The sequence below is a fragment of the Plectropomus leopardus genome, chromosome 24 (genome assembly GCF_008729295.1).
Source record: "Plectropomus leopardus isolate mb chromosome 24, YSFRI_Pleo_2.0, whole genome shotgun sequence".
Classification (NCBI taxonomy): Eukaryota; Metazoa; Chordata; class Actinopteri; order Perciformes; family Serranidae; genus Plectropomus; species Plectropomus leopardus.
Genome location: NC_056486.1, coordinates 8,783,345 through 8,799,755, shown reverse-complemented (window position 1 = coordinate 8,799,755; position 16,411 = coordinate 8,783,345). Strand labels below are relative to the sequence as shown.

The following is a 16,411-nucleotide window of genomic DNA, read 5'->3' as shown; positions in this document are numbered from 1 at the left end:
CAGACCCACTATTTGATAAACTTGGGCCACTGTAATTCATCAGTTAAATTCAATTAATTTCCACAGGGGCATAATTTACAGGGGGGACATGTCTCCTGCACATTTTAGAGGGTATTGATTGACTTTTTACAGTCCAAAACCGTTTTTTTTTTTTTTGTTTGTTTGTTTAAGTTAAGAAGGTGGGCTGGTTTGTATCGTAGAAGTTGTAGGAAATTACAGATTGGATGGAAAGTATGGAAATGACAGTGACTTTAAAAAAACCTGTATAAAATCTTTACCAGTGCTAACAGTAGAGCTTGGAGTGTCTGGTTTAACATTGTAAGAGGAGCTCCATAGGATTTTAAAAAACCTGGATTTACATCACTTTTCTTTTGCTGTGTTCAGACACCTCTTGTAATATATACATATGTTGATATATATACATACATATATATATAAAAGCATATTTTCTATGTAGTTTCCATGTTTCTGTCTTTCTCTCTGCCTTTCTTTTTTTTGTTTTTTGGTCATTTCTTCTAATATGCCCAGGTTTCAAATGTTTAATGAGTATATTTTTTTTTATTTCTGATATATCTCCACAAATATAAATGAGACATTTCTTGCCAAGTTGCTCATTATGTTTTTTCCATGTTCTTGAAAGTAATCAAAGCAATTTTATCAGGTTGAAGTGATTAAATGCTATTAACAAGCGTCTGAACGCAGTGGAAGAAAACTGATGTCGATCCAGGTGTTAATGTATTAAAAGTCTCTAGTTTGGTTTTAAAAAAAAAAACATATTCTGATATTCATATTGCTTTGATGTGTAGGGCAGATATCAGGACATTATTACTTCAAATTTCACCTAAATTAAAGCAGTAGGTGAGAAATTACATGAGACTATGTAGGTACAATTACCACGATGAACATATCACCTCAGTGATGTATCAGTTTTGTGATTAAGCTTCAGTTTTTCAGCTCAAATGTGAATATTTGCTTCTTTTCTTTGTGGGCTGTTGGTTAAACATTAAAAAGACTAGAACAATTAATTGATAAGTCAAGAAACTACATCAATGCAGCATCAATGAGCTTTCCTCCCGTCATATCTTTATTACATTCATAATATCAAAAATACTTCACATTTTGGGCATGTAGAGAGTTCTTGTTCTTGTAAACAATAAATATGTTTGCGTTTAGTCCCGTTACATTGCTCAGATGTCTGATTTGTTCCCCTCAGCCATTTTTACCATATTAAATATAAATGCATTTCTTCTTAATTAAACTACTGACAAGGAATGTGTCCTGTAAGAAATTAACTTGAACTGTAATTTCACAGGATAATCTAGTATTAACAAACACAACTTTAACAGAACAACACAATTTTCTGTAGCTGGACTAAGAGGCAAAGACCTGATATTGTCACTGCTGCCTGGTCAGAATTAGATTCTATCTGTACCTAAATTCACCTGAAAAAAACTCTGATATCGCGTCATATATTTAAACTGTGCTCGGACATTCTTCTGAGAAAACTTTCTTGACTCACCAGTGAAAAAAAACAAAAAGCAGAGTAATTCCAACAGCCCTCGACCATCTCTGCATCAGTAATAATCAGATATTGTCACCAGTCCTACAGCGTAAATTCAGTCCTGCATCATTATAAAGGTGCTCAAAGTGGCAAACAGCTACTATCCCGTTAACTGTACACGCACACAAAGACTTAGTCCTCGTCTCATCGTTCAAGTGTCCCCATCAGAGGCTCCATTGCAGCAAGGAAGCTGGCTTCAAACTCCTGATCTGAGAATCGAGCCACGGACTGACGTGCGTTGCGTCTGATGTCCATCCGGTTGGCAGGCGGCAGTGTCAAGATCTTCTCTATAGCCTCCGCGTAACTGTCCTCGTCCTCAGCAAGGAAGCCTGTCTGTCCTCCCTCGAATGGTACCACAATGTCCAGCTTGGGACCGCCAGACTTGTGCGCCAGAATGACCTTTCCTGCTGCCATACACTCCACCACGCCTGAAGGGGGGGGGAAGAAAAGCACTGTCGACAGGGTTCCACCACATTTTCATGGATAACATATCAAAACAGACTTTTCAAGGACCCAAAATAGTTTTTTCAAGGACCCCAAATATATTATTTTCCCTTGCCCCACTTGCCCAGCATTTTTCAAACATATAAGATTCAAACATAATTTCATAGTTCCCAATGATGTGTTTAGAAATTTGAAAGATCCAACAATTGTTTCTGTTTTCACAGTCTGACTATCTTAAGTGGTGTCATTTTGGCAACTTTTCAAGAAACTTGCTTTCCAAACAATAAAAAAAATCTGTTTTCTATAAAACTTGCCAAACATATTGCTGGTTTGGAAGGCACATTAAAGCTACGTTACGTCGTCATCTACAGAAAACATATTCACTGCTATGTTACATTAATGTAGATTCATTTATTACACACAACATAATTACATGATTTTTTTCAAAACTTTCAATGATTTTTTACTTGTTCCATTACTTTTCAAGGCCTGTGACTGTGAAATTTCATGGCCTTTTTGGGTTTTCTAGGTCTGTGGGAACCCTGCTTATTAAATAACATAATGTAAACATAACCTTAAATTTCTTACCTATTCCAAAGTGTTCGTTCCACATGGTGTGCAGTCCGATGGTGGCTTCTCCCATCTCTCTCTTTAGCTCATCGAAGGGCACGTTCAGTTTAAACTCCACCCTGTCGGCCACACCGAGCTCCTGGCACAGCCCCCTCAACATGAGCACCCTGTCCTCGTCCTCCTGGTTCCTGCATCCGCCAATCAGAACCATCTTCAGCGCCTCCCTGCCACCCGCTCCCTCCCTCCTCCTGTCCAGCACCTTCTTGAAGGCTCTGATCTGCAGCCTGTGGTCCTTCTCTGGCCTGAACTGCCCAATGGACACGATCGAGTGGCACTTCCTGTCCCTGTCCTCCTCCAGTGGGATGTCCAGGAACGCGCTGACGTCACAAGGCGGGTAGACAACGCAGGTGCGGTTGGGGGCGCGCCACAGCGACAGGATGTGATCGAGGGTCCAGGAGGAGTTGACCATGATGAGGTCGCTGCAGGAGCCAGCCATGCCGTAAAGCAGAGCGAACAGGCAGTAGTAGACCACCTTGAAGGCACTCAGGAACAGACTGTTGGTCACGTAGTCTGGGTTGTTGAACCTGGGACATCATTATATGATGAGTTAGCAAGTTTAAGTTATGAATTAAATGGCCAGTCACCCCAAAGTCATTCAACTTCCACTCAAAGTGGACTTTGTGCCAAATCTTTAAAAAATAAAGAAATCCTTTGAGGATTGATCGAAAATCTGATCCGTTAATCACTGAGTCCACATGGACATTTTTGCCAAATTGAGAAAAATTCCCCCAAAGCGTTCTTAAGATATTGCATTCATGAGAATCTGAGGGATAGACGATTGAATGGATGGATGGAAAACCCAAAAACAAAAGCTAGAAAGGTAAATGTTTAAACACAGAGAAGTCAAGATGGCCACCTTTTGGAATTCAACCCATTATTTGGTCCTCTGCTTTTATTACAGGTGACTCGTGCTGTAAGTGTTGCTGCACTTACTTCTGGTTACCAACAGAGGTTGATAAAGTTCAATTTTTTATGCCTTGTTGATTGTATTCTGTATGAATGTGGAGGAAACTGTACATGATTCAGTGGTATTTTGAGAAATGCTTATGATCAGACTACATAGATTAATGTTACTTCACAAAATAGAAGAAAATAGCATATGATGTGTTCTCAACACATTTGGTAAAAACACAGTTATTACCTGGGGTTCCTCTCTCTCACCACAGACAGCATGTCAGTGCTGATGGTGGGGTAGTGCACATAACTCCCCACGCTGCAGCCTCCCAAGTAGCGGAACAGAGGCAGAGTGAAGGCGTAGCCCATGGAGTCGATGTACAGGTCTGGGACAAACTCGGTCAGCGCCTCCCATCCCAGGAAGATGGAGCCCACGCTCTGTCCCAGCAGGGTGAAGTGAGGAAACAGGCCGGGCTCCACCAACAGCCGGTGCCTCAGGAACACAAACTGAACCGGGCGGGGGAGCACGATGTTGAATCGACGTCGTGCTCCATCCAGGATCTGCTGGCCGGTCACTCCCAGGTCACCTGTGTACACCACGAAATTGATGTCCACGTACCTGTGCAAATAAGTATAGAATGTGAGTATGTTTTGGAAAATGCAGGAAATCTGTAACAAGTTGGAAAAATACCGAATAAAATGACTAAATCACCTGTTCTGCAGCGCCCTGATAGCACACCAGAGCACCCTCTCTCCCCCACCACCTGCATTGCAGTAGGGGTGGAAGAAGGCCACCGTGGGCCGTCCGTCCCTCGCCCGCCGAGCGTTCCTGCTGCTCTGAAGCCAGAAGCGCACCGCCAGCACCAGCAGGACCAGGACGGCGATCAACAGCACGCACAGAAACACCAGCGGCAGCAGCAACTTCCACAACAACCTGAGACACAGACGGACAACATGGTGAGCTCTATGTAATTAACAAGCAGATTTTATTGATATGGTAGTTTTCACAAGCAAAGTTGTTAGGGGCTTTTAAAGAAAAAGAAAAGCACAAAGGGGGGCAGAGGAAATATTAAAGCTACTTGAATAAAAGGTTCAGTGTTTAGGATTTTGGGGCATATTTTGGCAAAAATGATTGATATTCATAACCATGTTTTCATTATTTTAGAATCACCTGATAATAAGAATCATTGTGTTCAATCCACTAAATCCTGCACAGCGTGGATCGACATCAGTTTTCTTGTGCTGCGTTCAGATGCCTTTTACAAGCATTTAAATTTATGAAATGTGAAAAAATGAGTTTGACATAACTTGGCATGCATTGTTCTGCAAATTGCAAAAAAGTGACAAGAAAATGACTTTAGTTTTAAAAAGAGAGATAGAGGAAGAAAATCGTAAGAAAATTAACAAATAACTTGGGAAAATATCAAGATAATTTATTTATAATTGTCATAATTATGTATTCAAAATTAGATTACAGAAAAGAAAAATGTATTATTGTTATTTATTTATTTATTTTGGTCATTACCTCCTTGTCTTTTACCTACTTGTAACTTTTGGCTTGATTTCTTTCAAAAACATGGAAAGAAGGTGATGAGTAACTTAACAAGAAATAACTCCAAAATTTACAAGAATTAACCAAAAGAAAGGCCTAAAATTAGCAAAAATAATTAAATAAATAAGAATGAAAATAAGCAAATAAAAAATAAAAGAACGTAAAAACATGTACAAGAACAAAAACAGACCTAAAAGGACCTAAAAAAGTGCTAAAATTATAATAAACTAATAATAACAAGAAGAAGAATATTAAATATTTTTGTCACCTAAATTTAAATATATGTTCTTCAATATAGTTTTCCTGATATTTTTCTCTAGTTAAATGATGATTTTCTAATGATTCTCTCTCCTTTTAGCAAACAGGTCATTAAACAGGTCATTTGCTTGTTACTGATTCCTTTTTAACTCGATGTTTTTGAGATTAATCAAACCAGCTGGCTCACATTTCAAAGGTTTGAATTTTTGTGAAAGGCATCTGATTATAGCACAATAAAAGTGATGTCGATCCAGGTTTCACAGGGTTAAAAGTGTAAAACTAACTATACTACTAATATATGTTAACAGCTGCTTTCACTTATTTATATGCATATAGTATAATGTGCAGTTAAACTGGATTAAAATAACATAATAATAAGATCATAAAAAAATCTATATTAATACCAATACTTTGGCTACAGACTTGACACAACGCAGATATAAAATCACAATAAGCTCATATTTAAGAAAATTACTTATTGCCACATATTACATGGATATTATAATATTATCTATAATCAGACTACAGACTGTATTTTACTATTATGAGCTGCCTACATATGAGTAATTTAGTAAAGAGCTTGCTCTTCATGTCGAAGCTAGAATTACTAACGTTTAACAACAAATTATCAATTATCTAAAGACCAAAACCAAATAATCATCTTAACGTTAAATCACCTGAAATATCGTCAACAATTCACCAGAAATCAGCATGACTTCCTAATAGCGAGTACAAGAGAAGCAGCAACAATCAGTGAAATTAAACAAGCCAACCACGATTTCTACATTGAACATTACCATTTTTAAAGTACTAGTTTTAAAATCTAATACATCTTACCTTGTTAATTCACACAAACAGAGAACCAACTGGTCGTGGCCCGACATCTTGCCAAAAGATATTTAACAACACATCACTTTCCTCCTCTGTGTGTCTCCTTCTGGTGTCTGTAGTTATCTAACGCCTCCTACCGACCAGGAGGTCTCACTGCACTACACCGACCTCTGCAGCCTGCGCACATGAGCAAGACTTTAGCTGAATTTAAGAAAGCTGAATTTCAGTTACATATTTTGAAATGTCAATTAAAGGTGTCATCAGAATTTGAATTTTGAAAAACTGTCTTTGAATGACATGATTCGAAGTTTTAAGTAGAATAAAAAACTGAATTTAAATTGCATAACTTGAAAGTGAATTTAAAAGTGGATCTAGAAATTGAATTTGAGTTTTAGAAAACTGAATTTGAATTACCTATGTTAAAATTAAAATTAAAATTGTCACCAGAACTGAATTTGAATCACAAATTATTTATTCATTTTATTATTTTTTTTTTTTATATTATTTTTTTGGGGCTTTGGACAGGAAAGGTCAAGTGTGAAGGGGGGATAGAGAGAGGGGGGCGACATGTAGCAAAGGGCCAAGGCTGGAATTAAACCCACGGCTGCTGCAGCAAGGACACAGCCTCCGTACATGGGGCGCCTGCTTTATCCACCAAGCCACCAGGCGCCCCCGAATCACATCATTTGAAATTGAATTTAAAAGTGTATCGAGGGGGGCACCTTGTGGCTCCGTGGATAGAGCTGTGACCCAAGTATCGAGGCTGAGTCCTCGCCGCAGTGGCCACGGGTTTGATTCTTGCCTCGACCCTTTGTTGCATGTCACCCCATCTCTCTCTTCCCCTTTCACACTTGTGCTGTTCTATCAATTAAAGGCAAAACCGCCCAAAAAATCTTTTAAAAAAAAGAAGAAAAAAAATGTGTATAGGAACTGAATTTGAATTACATATTTTGAAATTTAAATTTTAAAAAAAATCAGATCTCTCTTCATGTTCACTTATTGAAATACAGATTCAATTTTCACCATTCAAATTCAGATTTCAAAATACAAATTCCTGCCACCTGCGGATCATAAGTTGAGTAATTACTGAGAATACAGTACTGGAAATGTACTAACCTACTCCCTCTTGGCAATGATTTCAACTTCTGCCCACATATATCAGAAAAGTAATGTTTAACTTTTAAATAAACAGTTTTAATCAATAATGTGTCCTTATCCTCAAGGTTTGACCAAACTTCCATCATTTCCAGACTGGATCCTGACACCATGAAGACTCTCTTGATTTTGTTTGTCTTGATGAATCTGGACAAGCTCCTGAAGACAGGAGACTGCACAGAAGCACGGTAAGTTGATTCATTTACCCCAGAGATAATAAAATAAATATATTTCCTTGACATTTTCACCATTTTCCATAAAATAAATAGATTATGATACACTTGTGTGATTAAACACCTTCATACTGTGTATGAGACAGCATGAACACAGCTTCAATGCATATGTTAGGTAAATATGTCAATGGCATTAATACATATTTAAAGAAAACCTGTTAAACTAAACACTTCAACTTGGTATTCTGTGAGGGGATAGGATTAGTTTTATGTCAACAGAATCAAACAAATCTTCTTGAAAATTAAACAAAAATTAGTATCTGAGATAAAAATGAAAATCATTGAAGCAAAAGAAAAAAGTTATCTCAAAAGTAAAAATTTGATCAACTTTGAACCCTTAAAAAAGCCCATGCAAGAGATTTATACCAAAACCAGCAAACAAATTATTTGTGTAGAGGTGTAACCTTTGAAAAAAAAATTTAAAAAACACCCACGTGATAATTCTGTGCCAGTCAGGTGAGAGTTTTATTTTCTCTAAAATTTCTATTTTTGTTTAATATTCAAATAGTTTAATTTAGTTCTATTAACACAAAAGTAATTCCAGCAAACAAATGATTTGTGTAGCCATCTATCCTTGGAAAAAAAAACACCCACGCAAGAGTTTTGTGCCAGAACTGCAAACTAATTATTTGTGTAACCCCGGAAAAAAAAATAAACACCCACGCAAGAGTTTTGTGCCAAAACTGCAAACAAAAATTGAGGTAAGATTTCTTGTTTGTTTATTCAGTGAGTTTTATTTTCTTTCTAATTCCTATTTTTGTTTAATATTCCAATAGTTTTGTTTGTTTCTATTGACACAAAAGTAATCCCATATACCTGTCAGTAATACAAGAAAAATCTCTGTGACATATATGTTTCTGTTAAGCCCAGAGGGTTCTGCATCATTCACAAGGGACAATATATTTTACCAATGTTTTTATTTATTTGTTTTTTTATTTATTTTATACAGAGACCAAATACTATCAATCACCCCAAAAACACAGGAACAAGTGGACTTAATGAGGAACATTTCCGATCATTACAGGGTAAAAATTGGATTTTCCTTAATTGCTTTTTGTGCTTCCTTATTCTTTTTTTTCTCCCCTTTGTGAGTCAATGTTGAACCATATACCTCGCAGATGGTCTTATGCCATCAAGCTGCACCTGAGAACATCAAAGAAGAAACTGATGTCCAAGTGTATGTTCCTGCCATCTACACGTGGACCATGACGGGTCTGCTACAGAAACACGCCATGATATACAAGTATGTTGCTTCTCTGAAAACATAATTGTAATATTAGACTGGAGGTTGTGTCATTGACTTGTATGTGTATTTTAGGGTGTTAGTGGCCGATGTCAGTGAGTTGATTGAAATGCAGAAGAGGAGCGACTCCGCCTACCGAAGTATCGAAACTTTCTACGAGAGCTATCACACCCTGGAGGATGTATGCTTCTCATCTGATCAGATTCCAGCTTCATAACATTCAGTTTATATAGATTTTGTGTCAAATTGAATATCTTAAACTTCACACTGTGGGATTGGACGTATTGTGTTGCAGTCACATCAAAACAGGCTGTCTCCATTACAGATCTATAATTGGATAAACGAGACTCGTCAGAACAACCCTGACACAGTTGAAGTCATTCAAATTGGCTCCTCCTTTGAGAATCGACCGCTCTATGTTATGAAGGTAAACTCACTGATTACCTAAGAAACTAAAAAAGGCTTTTTGGCATACATACAGCACAAATTAATCAGCTTTAGTTTGTCAGGATATTGATATGCAGAGTCCAGTATATTACGGCTGCACAGACATCGCCCTCATCTAATACTGACAGAAATGAGAATTGCACAGTTGCATAAGCTCCATAGAGAACCCTAGAAATGAGTCAGCACCTCATCTAAAAGTCAATGGGTTTTTGGTCTGTGGTTTAACACAAGCTGAGGAGACTTTCATGTTTGGTTCTACAAGATAAAATATGTCAGTTAATACCCCACTTGTGAATGTTGAAGCTGTTATGTGACTTTAAAAAATGGTTGCTAACAAGTGTCTAAACGTGACTATAAAATGCTATCACGCCAAACCACACCAAACACGGATAATTGCATTAAGGTTTCAAAATTTTGAAAGTGCTGTTAATTTGTGAAGATTATCTTACTATTTAAACCGTGGAGGTATCATAAACATGTGTTCACCAAAGACTGTATTTTCTGCAATGATCCAAAATCCAATAAAAAAATCCCATAGGCTTTCTGATGAGGGAATCAGGGCAACGTGACTTTCCGGGGTGGTTGGCAAAAAACATCATCCCTTGGGCACTATATGGCTTGATTCAAGGAAGATGCCTACATATAAATGACTGTGTCATCTGCATAGAAACTTGTCATTTATTTTTAAAAAAAAGGAAATAAACTACGAGCTAAGACTGATCCCTGTCATAAAGCCGATTTATGAGGTTATTTTGACACTCAAACTCCAAATGACATCTCTTTGCTCAGTTGTCTCTCAATAACAGGCCGAATAAAAAAGCGATGTGGATTGACTGCGGGATCCATGCCAGAGAGTGGATCTCTCATGCTTTCTGCTTATGGTTTGTGCAATATGTGAGTATATTTAATGTAGGATTAACTTGGTGGGAATGTCCTGTTTTAATATATTTTGTTTGTTTTCTACCAGGGCAGTTTCACCGTGGTCCAACATTAAAATCAGTGTCTTCTTTTGCACAGTCTTTGTCATCTTACAAGACAAACCAAAACATGACTCACATCTTTGACAACATGGATGTCTACGTCCTGCCTGTTGTGAACCCTGATGGATACGAATACTCGTGGACAACAGTAAGAACGTGTTTTGTATATTGTTGAATGTGCTTGCAGTTGTTAAGGAAGTACTCCAGATTCTTGACTTGTTCTTGGTTTATTTGTCTCAGGACAGGATGTGGCGAAAGAACCGCTCTGTCAGAAACAGCAGCCACTGCATCGGGGTCGACCTCAACAGGAACTTTGATGCAAACTGGTGCAGTAAGTCTCTCTCTGGCTTTTCTGATGAAAACATTAAACTGTGACTTCTGTCTACAAATTGATTACGCATGCGAGCCTCAGATAAGAAACTATGTCCTCCAGTGGAGGAAGCCTCTAAAAACCCCTGCAGAGACCTCTACTGTGGTGCATCCCCCGAGTCGGAACCAGAGACGCAGGCCGTGGCCAACTTCCTGCGCAGTCACAAGGACTCAATTCAGCTCTACCTTACCATCCACGCCCCCACTAAGATGCTGCTCTTCCCGTACTCCTACACCTTTGAGGAAGCAGAAAACCACAAAGACCTGGTGAGTGGTATTCAGTCATAGCTGACCTGTGTTTTTGGAGAGTGCCTTTAGTTCCAGTGTATTTAGATACAGCGGTGGTTGTCAATAGTTGCGGCATTTCCCATTCAAATTGTCAAATCCTGTCACTTGAAATAAAACAAAGAAACAATGTTTGTGTTTTTTTGAAAAGTATGAGATGGCCCAAGAAGCTGCGGAGAATATCAAGACAATTTACAACACCACTTACACATATGGCCAAGGATCAAAGACAATATGTAAGCAGAGCTTCTTTTTCACATCAAAATTCTGCTTGACTTGATTCAGTCTCTCACACATGAATGTGGTCTTCTGTTCTTCAGATTTGGCTTCTGGAGGTTCTGACGACTGGGCGTACGATCTTGGCATCAAGTACTCTTTCACGTTTGAGCTCATGGGCCACAGGGATGATGGCTTCTATGGCTTCCTCCTGCCTCCATCTGAAATTACAAGGGCCTGCAATGAAGCTCTTATTGGTGTGAGGACCATTGCTCTCAAGGTTATCGAGAAAACACAAGCTCCAACAAGTCCTCCTCCATCTGCCTGAGCATTTACACCCGCCATTGAGGAGAGTTCAGTATCTAAGCCATGTATCAATATTAAGGTTATTGTCATGTTATTGATGGTGTCAATAATATGTGTAGTCTTGATATTCATTCACTTATCCAAACAATGTAAGCTGCTGTGTGATGTGATGCAGTCAAACACAGCAGCTCTGCATTCAAAATAAATGAGATTTAAAAAATTGTGCTGGCTGTGTGAATAACTTGTCCATCCCCATGAGCAACCATTAGCTTGTATTTTTATCACATTTTATTTTTATGTCCTAAGGTCGTCATTGTACGTGAGAAGGGTTCTTCTTGCTTTTGTTCGGTTGAGCTCACCAACCAAAACTCCTATCAACCAGCTTGAAATGGGTACCAAAATCTTGAGTCTTAGGCAGAAAATATTTCTGTCTGTTTGTGGAATTCTTTTTATGATGTTTAATAACAGGGGCAAAGTAATTGTTCTTGTAATCAGCATCAGACTCATTCCTGGAACTATTTAATCTATTTAATAACCATAACGTCACATCTTTTATTTTCTCTATTTTCTCAAACTGTTTATATTTATCTGGCACCACCTACCGACCAGGAGGTATTCACGACAGAGAATAAAGCACCATAAATATACCAACCTGCTCCTCTCAGCCATGATGGCTGATCTCTGCCCCCGTCTTTCAAAAAAAGTAATGTTTAACTTCTAAATAAACAGTTTTAATCAATAATGTGTCCTTATCCTCAAGGTTTGAACAAACCTCCATCATTTCCAGTCTGGATCCTGACAACATGAAGACTCTTTTGATTTTGTTTGTCTTGATGAATCTGGACAAGCTCCTGAAGACAGGAGACTGCACAGAAACACAGTAAGTTGATTTATTTACCACACAGATAATAGAACAAATACATTTCATTTACATTTTTGCCATTTTCCACAAAGAAAGTAGGTTATAATGCACTTGTGCAATCACACACCCTCATACTGTGTATATTGTGGAACCTGAACACATATAAAGTCTCTATGTCAGTGGATTTAACAAATATTTACGTAAAACCTCTGAAATTTTATGCTTCACCTTTGTTTTCTGTCACAATATGCAAACAAAAAGTCAGGCACCTCAAAGGAGAAAGCTGACAGTGTGACTGCAAAGCTGGCAGGTATTTTATACTAATGTCTTGTTTTCTTTGTATCCAGAGACCAAATGCTATCAATCACCCCGAAAACACAGGAACAGGTCGACCTTTTGAAGAATATTTCTACTCAGTATGAGGTAGAAATTTGATTTTCCTCAACCACTGATTGTGCTCCTTTGTTCCTCTCCCTCGATGAATCATTGTGAACCATATTTTCTCCCAGATAGCCTTATGCCAGCCTGTTGCACCTCAATATATCAAAGAAGAAACTGAAGTCCACTTGTTTGTTCCTGCAAACAGCTCTGAGGCCGTCATAGATCTGCTACAGAAACACACCATGACACACGAGTATGTTGATTTTATGAAAAAAAACATAGTTGCACAGTTATAATTGAGGTTTTATTATTTACTTGCAATTTTGTTGTAGGGTGTTACTGGCCAATGCCAATGAGTTAATTGAAATGCAGACGAGGAACGACTCTGCTGACCCACGGAGCAGCTCAACCTTCTACGAGAGATATCACAGTCTGGAGGATGTATGTAATCAGATTCCAGCCTCATAACATTCAGTTTGTGTTGATTTTGTGTCAAACTGAAAATCCTAAACTTCACAAAAACATTTGCATGACTGTTGGACTGTCTTCATTATAGATCTATTATTGGATAAACAGGACCCATCAGGACAACCAAGACACAGTCAAAGTCATTCTGATTGGCTCTTCATATGAGAAGCGACCGCTCTATGCTATGAAGGTAAACATGTTGATCACCTAATAAGCTGCGATAGTGATTTTTTTGCATACATCCAGCAAAAATGATTTATATCTGGCCCAACTCTAGGATGTCATTCATCCTAAGTCTCAGTCATGTTGGGCCACTAGCATGCCAAGTTTGGGCCAGCACTGGAATCTTAAGAGTTTATTTGGACTTGCCTTTCTCGATTTTGGACTCTACTCAGGTTTACTTAAATGCAAAGACTTAGTTGTTACTTGCAAATTGCATATTCCCCCTCTGTTACAGAGAGGACTATCCTAAATATTCATATAAAATACAGTTGAAGGTGTGTCAGCCTGCATTTGTAACAACTTGTAGTTATGTATCAGATGCAGAGTTCGTTTTTTCAAGGCCACATAAACACCATCGTAGTCTGATACAGGTAGGAATGAGCATTATGGCTTGATTCAAAGAAGATGCCTTCATATAGATGATGGTGTCATCTGAATTCAAATCTATCTTATCCCGGTTTTTTCCATGACCCGTAGGTCATTTATTTAAAAAAAGCCAAGACTGATCCCCATCATGAAGCTGACTTGTGAGAGATTATTTTTACATTCACATTCTTAATGACGTCTCTTTTTCTCAGTTGTCTCTCAATGACAGGCCGAATAAGAAAGCAATTTGGATTGACTGCGGGATCCATGCTAGAGAATGGATCTCTCATGCGTTCTGCTTATGGTTTGTACAATATGTGAGTATATTTAATGTAGTATCTATTAGGCTTGGGTGGTGTGTAATATTCCATACCTTCAGCTTTTTACAATCCAGTAACTTATGCCTGGAACACACTGAATGCATAAGCAGTACATGAATGTCACTGTATTTTATATGTTTTCTACCAGAGCAGTTTTACACTGTGCAAACATTAAAATCAATGTTCTTTCTTGCACAGTCTTTGGCATTTTACAAGATAAACTCAGACATCACTGACATCTTTGACAACATGGATGTCTACGTCCTGCCTGTTATGAACCCTGATGGATACAAGTACACGTGGACAACAGTAAGAATATGTGTTTTGTATATTTGCTCATGCAGTTGTAAAGAAAGCACTCTGGATTCTTGATTTGTTCTTTATTTTGTCTCAGAACAGGATGTGGAGGAAGAACCGCTCTCACAGCAAGAGCAGCAACTGCATCGGTGTCGACCTCAACAGGAACTTTGATGCCAACTGGTGCAGTAAGTTTTCCTCCCTCATTCTGTTTATTAATCGATCGTGCATGGGAGTCTCAGATAAGGTGAAGTTATTGTTTGTGCTCCAGCGGAAGGAGCATCTGATGACCCCTGTACTGAGATCTACTGTGGTGCATTCCCTGAGTCGGAACCAGAGTCGGAGGCCGTGGCCAACTTCCTGCGCAGTCACAAGGACTCAGTTCAGCTCTACCTTACCATCCACGCCTACTCTCAGATGCTGCTCTTCCCGTACTCCTACACCTTTGAGGAAGCAGAAAATCACCAAGACCTGGTGAGTGGTGTTCAGTCATAGCTGACATGTGTTTTATGAGAGTGCCTTTAGTTCCTATGTATTTAGATACAGCGATGGTTGTGAAATGTTGCCACATCTCCCACTCAACTTGTCAAATCCTGTCACCTAAGAAAAACATAAATATGATGTTTGTGTCTTTTTTCAAAGCTTGAGATGGCCCAAGAAGCTGTCAAGAAAATCAGAAGATATTACAGGAACAACTACAAATATGGCTCTGGAGCAAAGACAATATGTAAGTAGGGCTTATTTTTAAAAATCCGCTTGACTTGATTCAGTCTCTCACACATGAATGTGGTCATCTGTTCTTCAGATTTGGCTCCCGGAGGTTCTGACGACTGGGCGTACAATCTCGGCATCAAGTACTCTTTCACGTTTGAGCTCCAGGACCGCGGGCGCTATGGCTTCCTCCTGCCCCCATCTCACATTTCAGGGGCCTGCAATGAAGCCCTTATTGCTGTGAAGACCATTGCTCTCAAAGTTATAGAGAAAACACAAGATCCAACAAGTCCTCCTCCAGCTGCCTAAGCATTTACATCTGCTATCAATGCTGAGAGATCAATATTTTAAGCAATATAATAATTGTAGTGTTATAGTTATGTTATTGATGGTGTAAGTAATGTGTTTAGTATTGATTTTTGTGCAGTTATCCAATGTGAACTCCTGCTCAGTGTGATACAATCTAATACAGAAGCTCTGCATTCAAAATAACTAAAGTTTAAAAATTGTCCTTGCTGTGTGAATGTTTTGTTCATGCCCATGTACAAACATTGCTTTATTATTATTATTATCACTTTTTATGTCCTAAGGTCGTCAGTGTCTGTTAGTGGGGCTCTTCTTGGTTTTGCTTGTGTAAGTTCACCAAAACAAATTCCTATCAACCATATTGAAATAGCTACCAAAAAGAGGAACACACAAAATCCCACACAGATGGTTTACTTGTCACTGAGCACTTTTCATAGATTAATAATAAGTAACAAATAACAAATAAGTTTTGTTAAATTACGGGTTTTAGATGTGATTTAGTGTTTAAAAACTAATATTTATAGAAGATGATTTTATCAAGAATTTCCTTCTGTAAATAAAAATAAATAAAATAAATCTAAAATATGATCAAATCAATGCAGTGTGTACATAACATTTTTTTAATTGAAATAAATCATGTTCACTGCCTAATTTCCTTTCCAAAATATGTCTTAAAATCATGGCAAAGAGCCTGTACATAGAGTGCAATAAGTCAGCTATTAATTTAAAGCACATTGTTTATTGTTCTAGAATTTGTGACGTTGAATGCAAACAACGATTATATTTTTTGTCTGTCGTATTTTCTTTCCAAAATATATTATAAAAATTAATCGAATTATAAACAGTTTATTAAATGATCACCATAAACTTTACTGACCACTAGTGGTCACAATACGTAACTACAAGCACAAAAACATTTCCGGTGAAAACTTTCAAAATAAGACACGATCAACAAACAATGTCTCTAAAAGTGAACTGAGTACTGACCGCGTCTATTACCACCGTTAAAATAAGTCATATTAATACACGTTTTTTAAATGAGAGATAGTGTTATCCTGATATGTGCATGGCGGA

The 16,411-nt window shown here is 38.1% G+C and overlaps 3 protein-coding genes across 4 annotated transcripts; 2 read left to right on the top strand and 1 right to left on the bottom strand.

Annotated features, from left to right (window-relative positions):
* Window positions 1–1,064: 1,064 nt before the first annotated feature.
* alg11 (ALG11 alpha-1,2-mannosyltransferase) lies at window positions 1,065–6,258 on the bottom strand. Its single transcript, XM_042513105.1, has 5 exons — window positions 6,177–6,258; window positions 4,242–4,463; window positions 3,777–4,148; window positions 2,594–3,159; window positions 1,065–1,989 (listed from the first exon to the last, which is right to left on the bottom strand). The coding sequence occupies exons 1-5, from the start codon at window positions 6,221–6,223 to the stop codon at window positions 1,706–1,708; spliced, it is 1,491 nt and encodes a 496-aa protein (XP_042369039.1). The 5' UTR covers window positions 6,224–6,258; the 3' UTR covers window positions 1,065–1,705.
* Window positions 6,259–7,424: 1,166 nt separating this feature from the next.
* LOC121962801 (carboxypeptidase B2-like) lies at window positions 7,425–11,575 on the top strand. 2 transcript variants are annotated; one of them, XM_042513104.1, is made up of 11 exons: window positions 7,425–7,513; window positions 8,508–8,583; window positions 8,677–8,801; window positions 8,877–8,982; window positions 9,127–9,228; window positions 10,038–10,142; window positions 10,266–10,376; window positions 10,469–10,559; window positions 10,662–10,864; window positions 11,034–11,118; window positions 11,203–11,575. In XM_042513104.1, the coding sequence occupies exons 1-11, from the start codon at window positions 7,437–7,439 to the stop codon at window positions 11,424–11,426; spliced, it is 1,305 nt and encodes a 434-aa protein (XP_042369038.1). In that variant the 5' UTR covers window positions 7,425–7,436; the 3' UTR covers window positions 11,427–11,575. The 2 variants fall into 2 exon arrangements, with proteins under 2 accessions (XP_042369038.1, XP_042369037.1); XM_042513103.1 differs by lacking the exon at window positions 7,425–7,513 and having other exon boundaries at window positions 8,316–8,583; window positions 11,203–11,573.
* Window positions 11,576–12,173: 598 nt separating this feature from the next.
* On the top strand, window positions 12,174–15,542 carry LOC121962880 (carboxypeptidase B2-like). The gene is made up of 11 exons (XM_042513198.1): window positions 12,174–12,284; window positions 12,614–12,689; window positions 12,776–12,900; window positions 12,980–13,088; window positions 13,204–13,305; window positions 13,916–14,020; window positions 14,222–14,332; window positions 14,418–14,508; window positions 14,592–14,794; window positions 14,963–15,047; window positions 15,126–15,542. Exons 1-11 carry the CDS (start codon window positions 12,208–12,210, stop codon window positions 15,338–15,340), a joined length of 1,299 nt encoding a protein of 432 aa, XP_042369132.1. The 5' UTR covers window positions 12,174–12,207; the 3' UTR covers window positions 15,341–15,542.
* Window positions 15,543–16,411: the final 869 nt, after the last annotated feature.

Excerpts from the sequence above, each read along its gene's own strand:
- alg11 (XM_042513105.1), bottom strand. The coding sequence starts at position 6,223 with ATGTCGGGCCACGACCAGTTGGTTCTCTGTTTGTGTGAATTAACAAG. Across the intron at positions 3,160-3,776 it reads GTGAGAGAGAGGAACCCCAG|GTTCAACAACCCAGACTACG; the intron begins GTAATAACTGTG and ends ATGATGTCCCAG. Across the intron at positions 1,990-2,593 it reads GAACGAACACTTTGGAATAG|GCGTGGTGGAGTGTATGGCA; the intron begins GTAAGAAATTTA and ends CCCCCCCTTCAG.
- LOC121962801 (XM_042513103.1), top strand. The coding sequence starts at position 8,410 with ATGTTTCTGTTAAGCCCAGAGGGTTCTGCATCATTCACAAGGGACAAT. Across the intron at positions 8,983-9,126 it reads GCTATCACACCCTGGAGGAT|ATCTATAATTGGATAAACGA; the intron begins GTATGCTTCTCA and ends TCTCCATTACAG. Across the intron at positions 10,377-10,468 it reads ACGAATACTCGTGGACAACA|GACAGGATGTGGCGAAAGAA; the intron begins GTAAGAACGTGT and ends TATTTGTCTCAG.
- LOC121962880 (XM_042513198.1), top strand. The coding sequence starts at position 12,208 with ATGAAGACTCTTTTGATTTTGTTTGTCTTGATGAATCTGGACAAGCTC. Across the intron at positions 12,690-12,775 it reads ATATTTCTACTCAGTATGAG|ATAGCCTTATGCCAGCCTGT; the intron begins GTAGAAATTTGA and ends ATTTTCTCCCAG. Across the intron at positions 13,306-13,915 it reads GACCGCTCTATGCTATGAAG|TTGTCTCTCAATGACAGGCC; the intron begins GTAAACATGTTG and ends TCTTTTTCTCAG.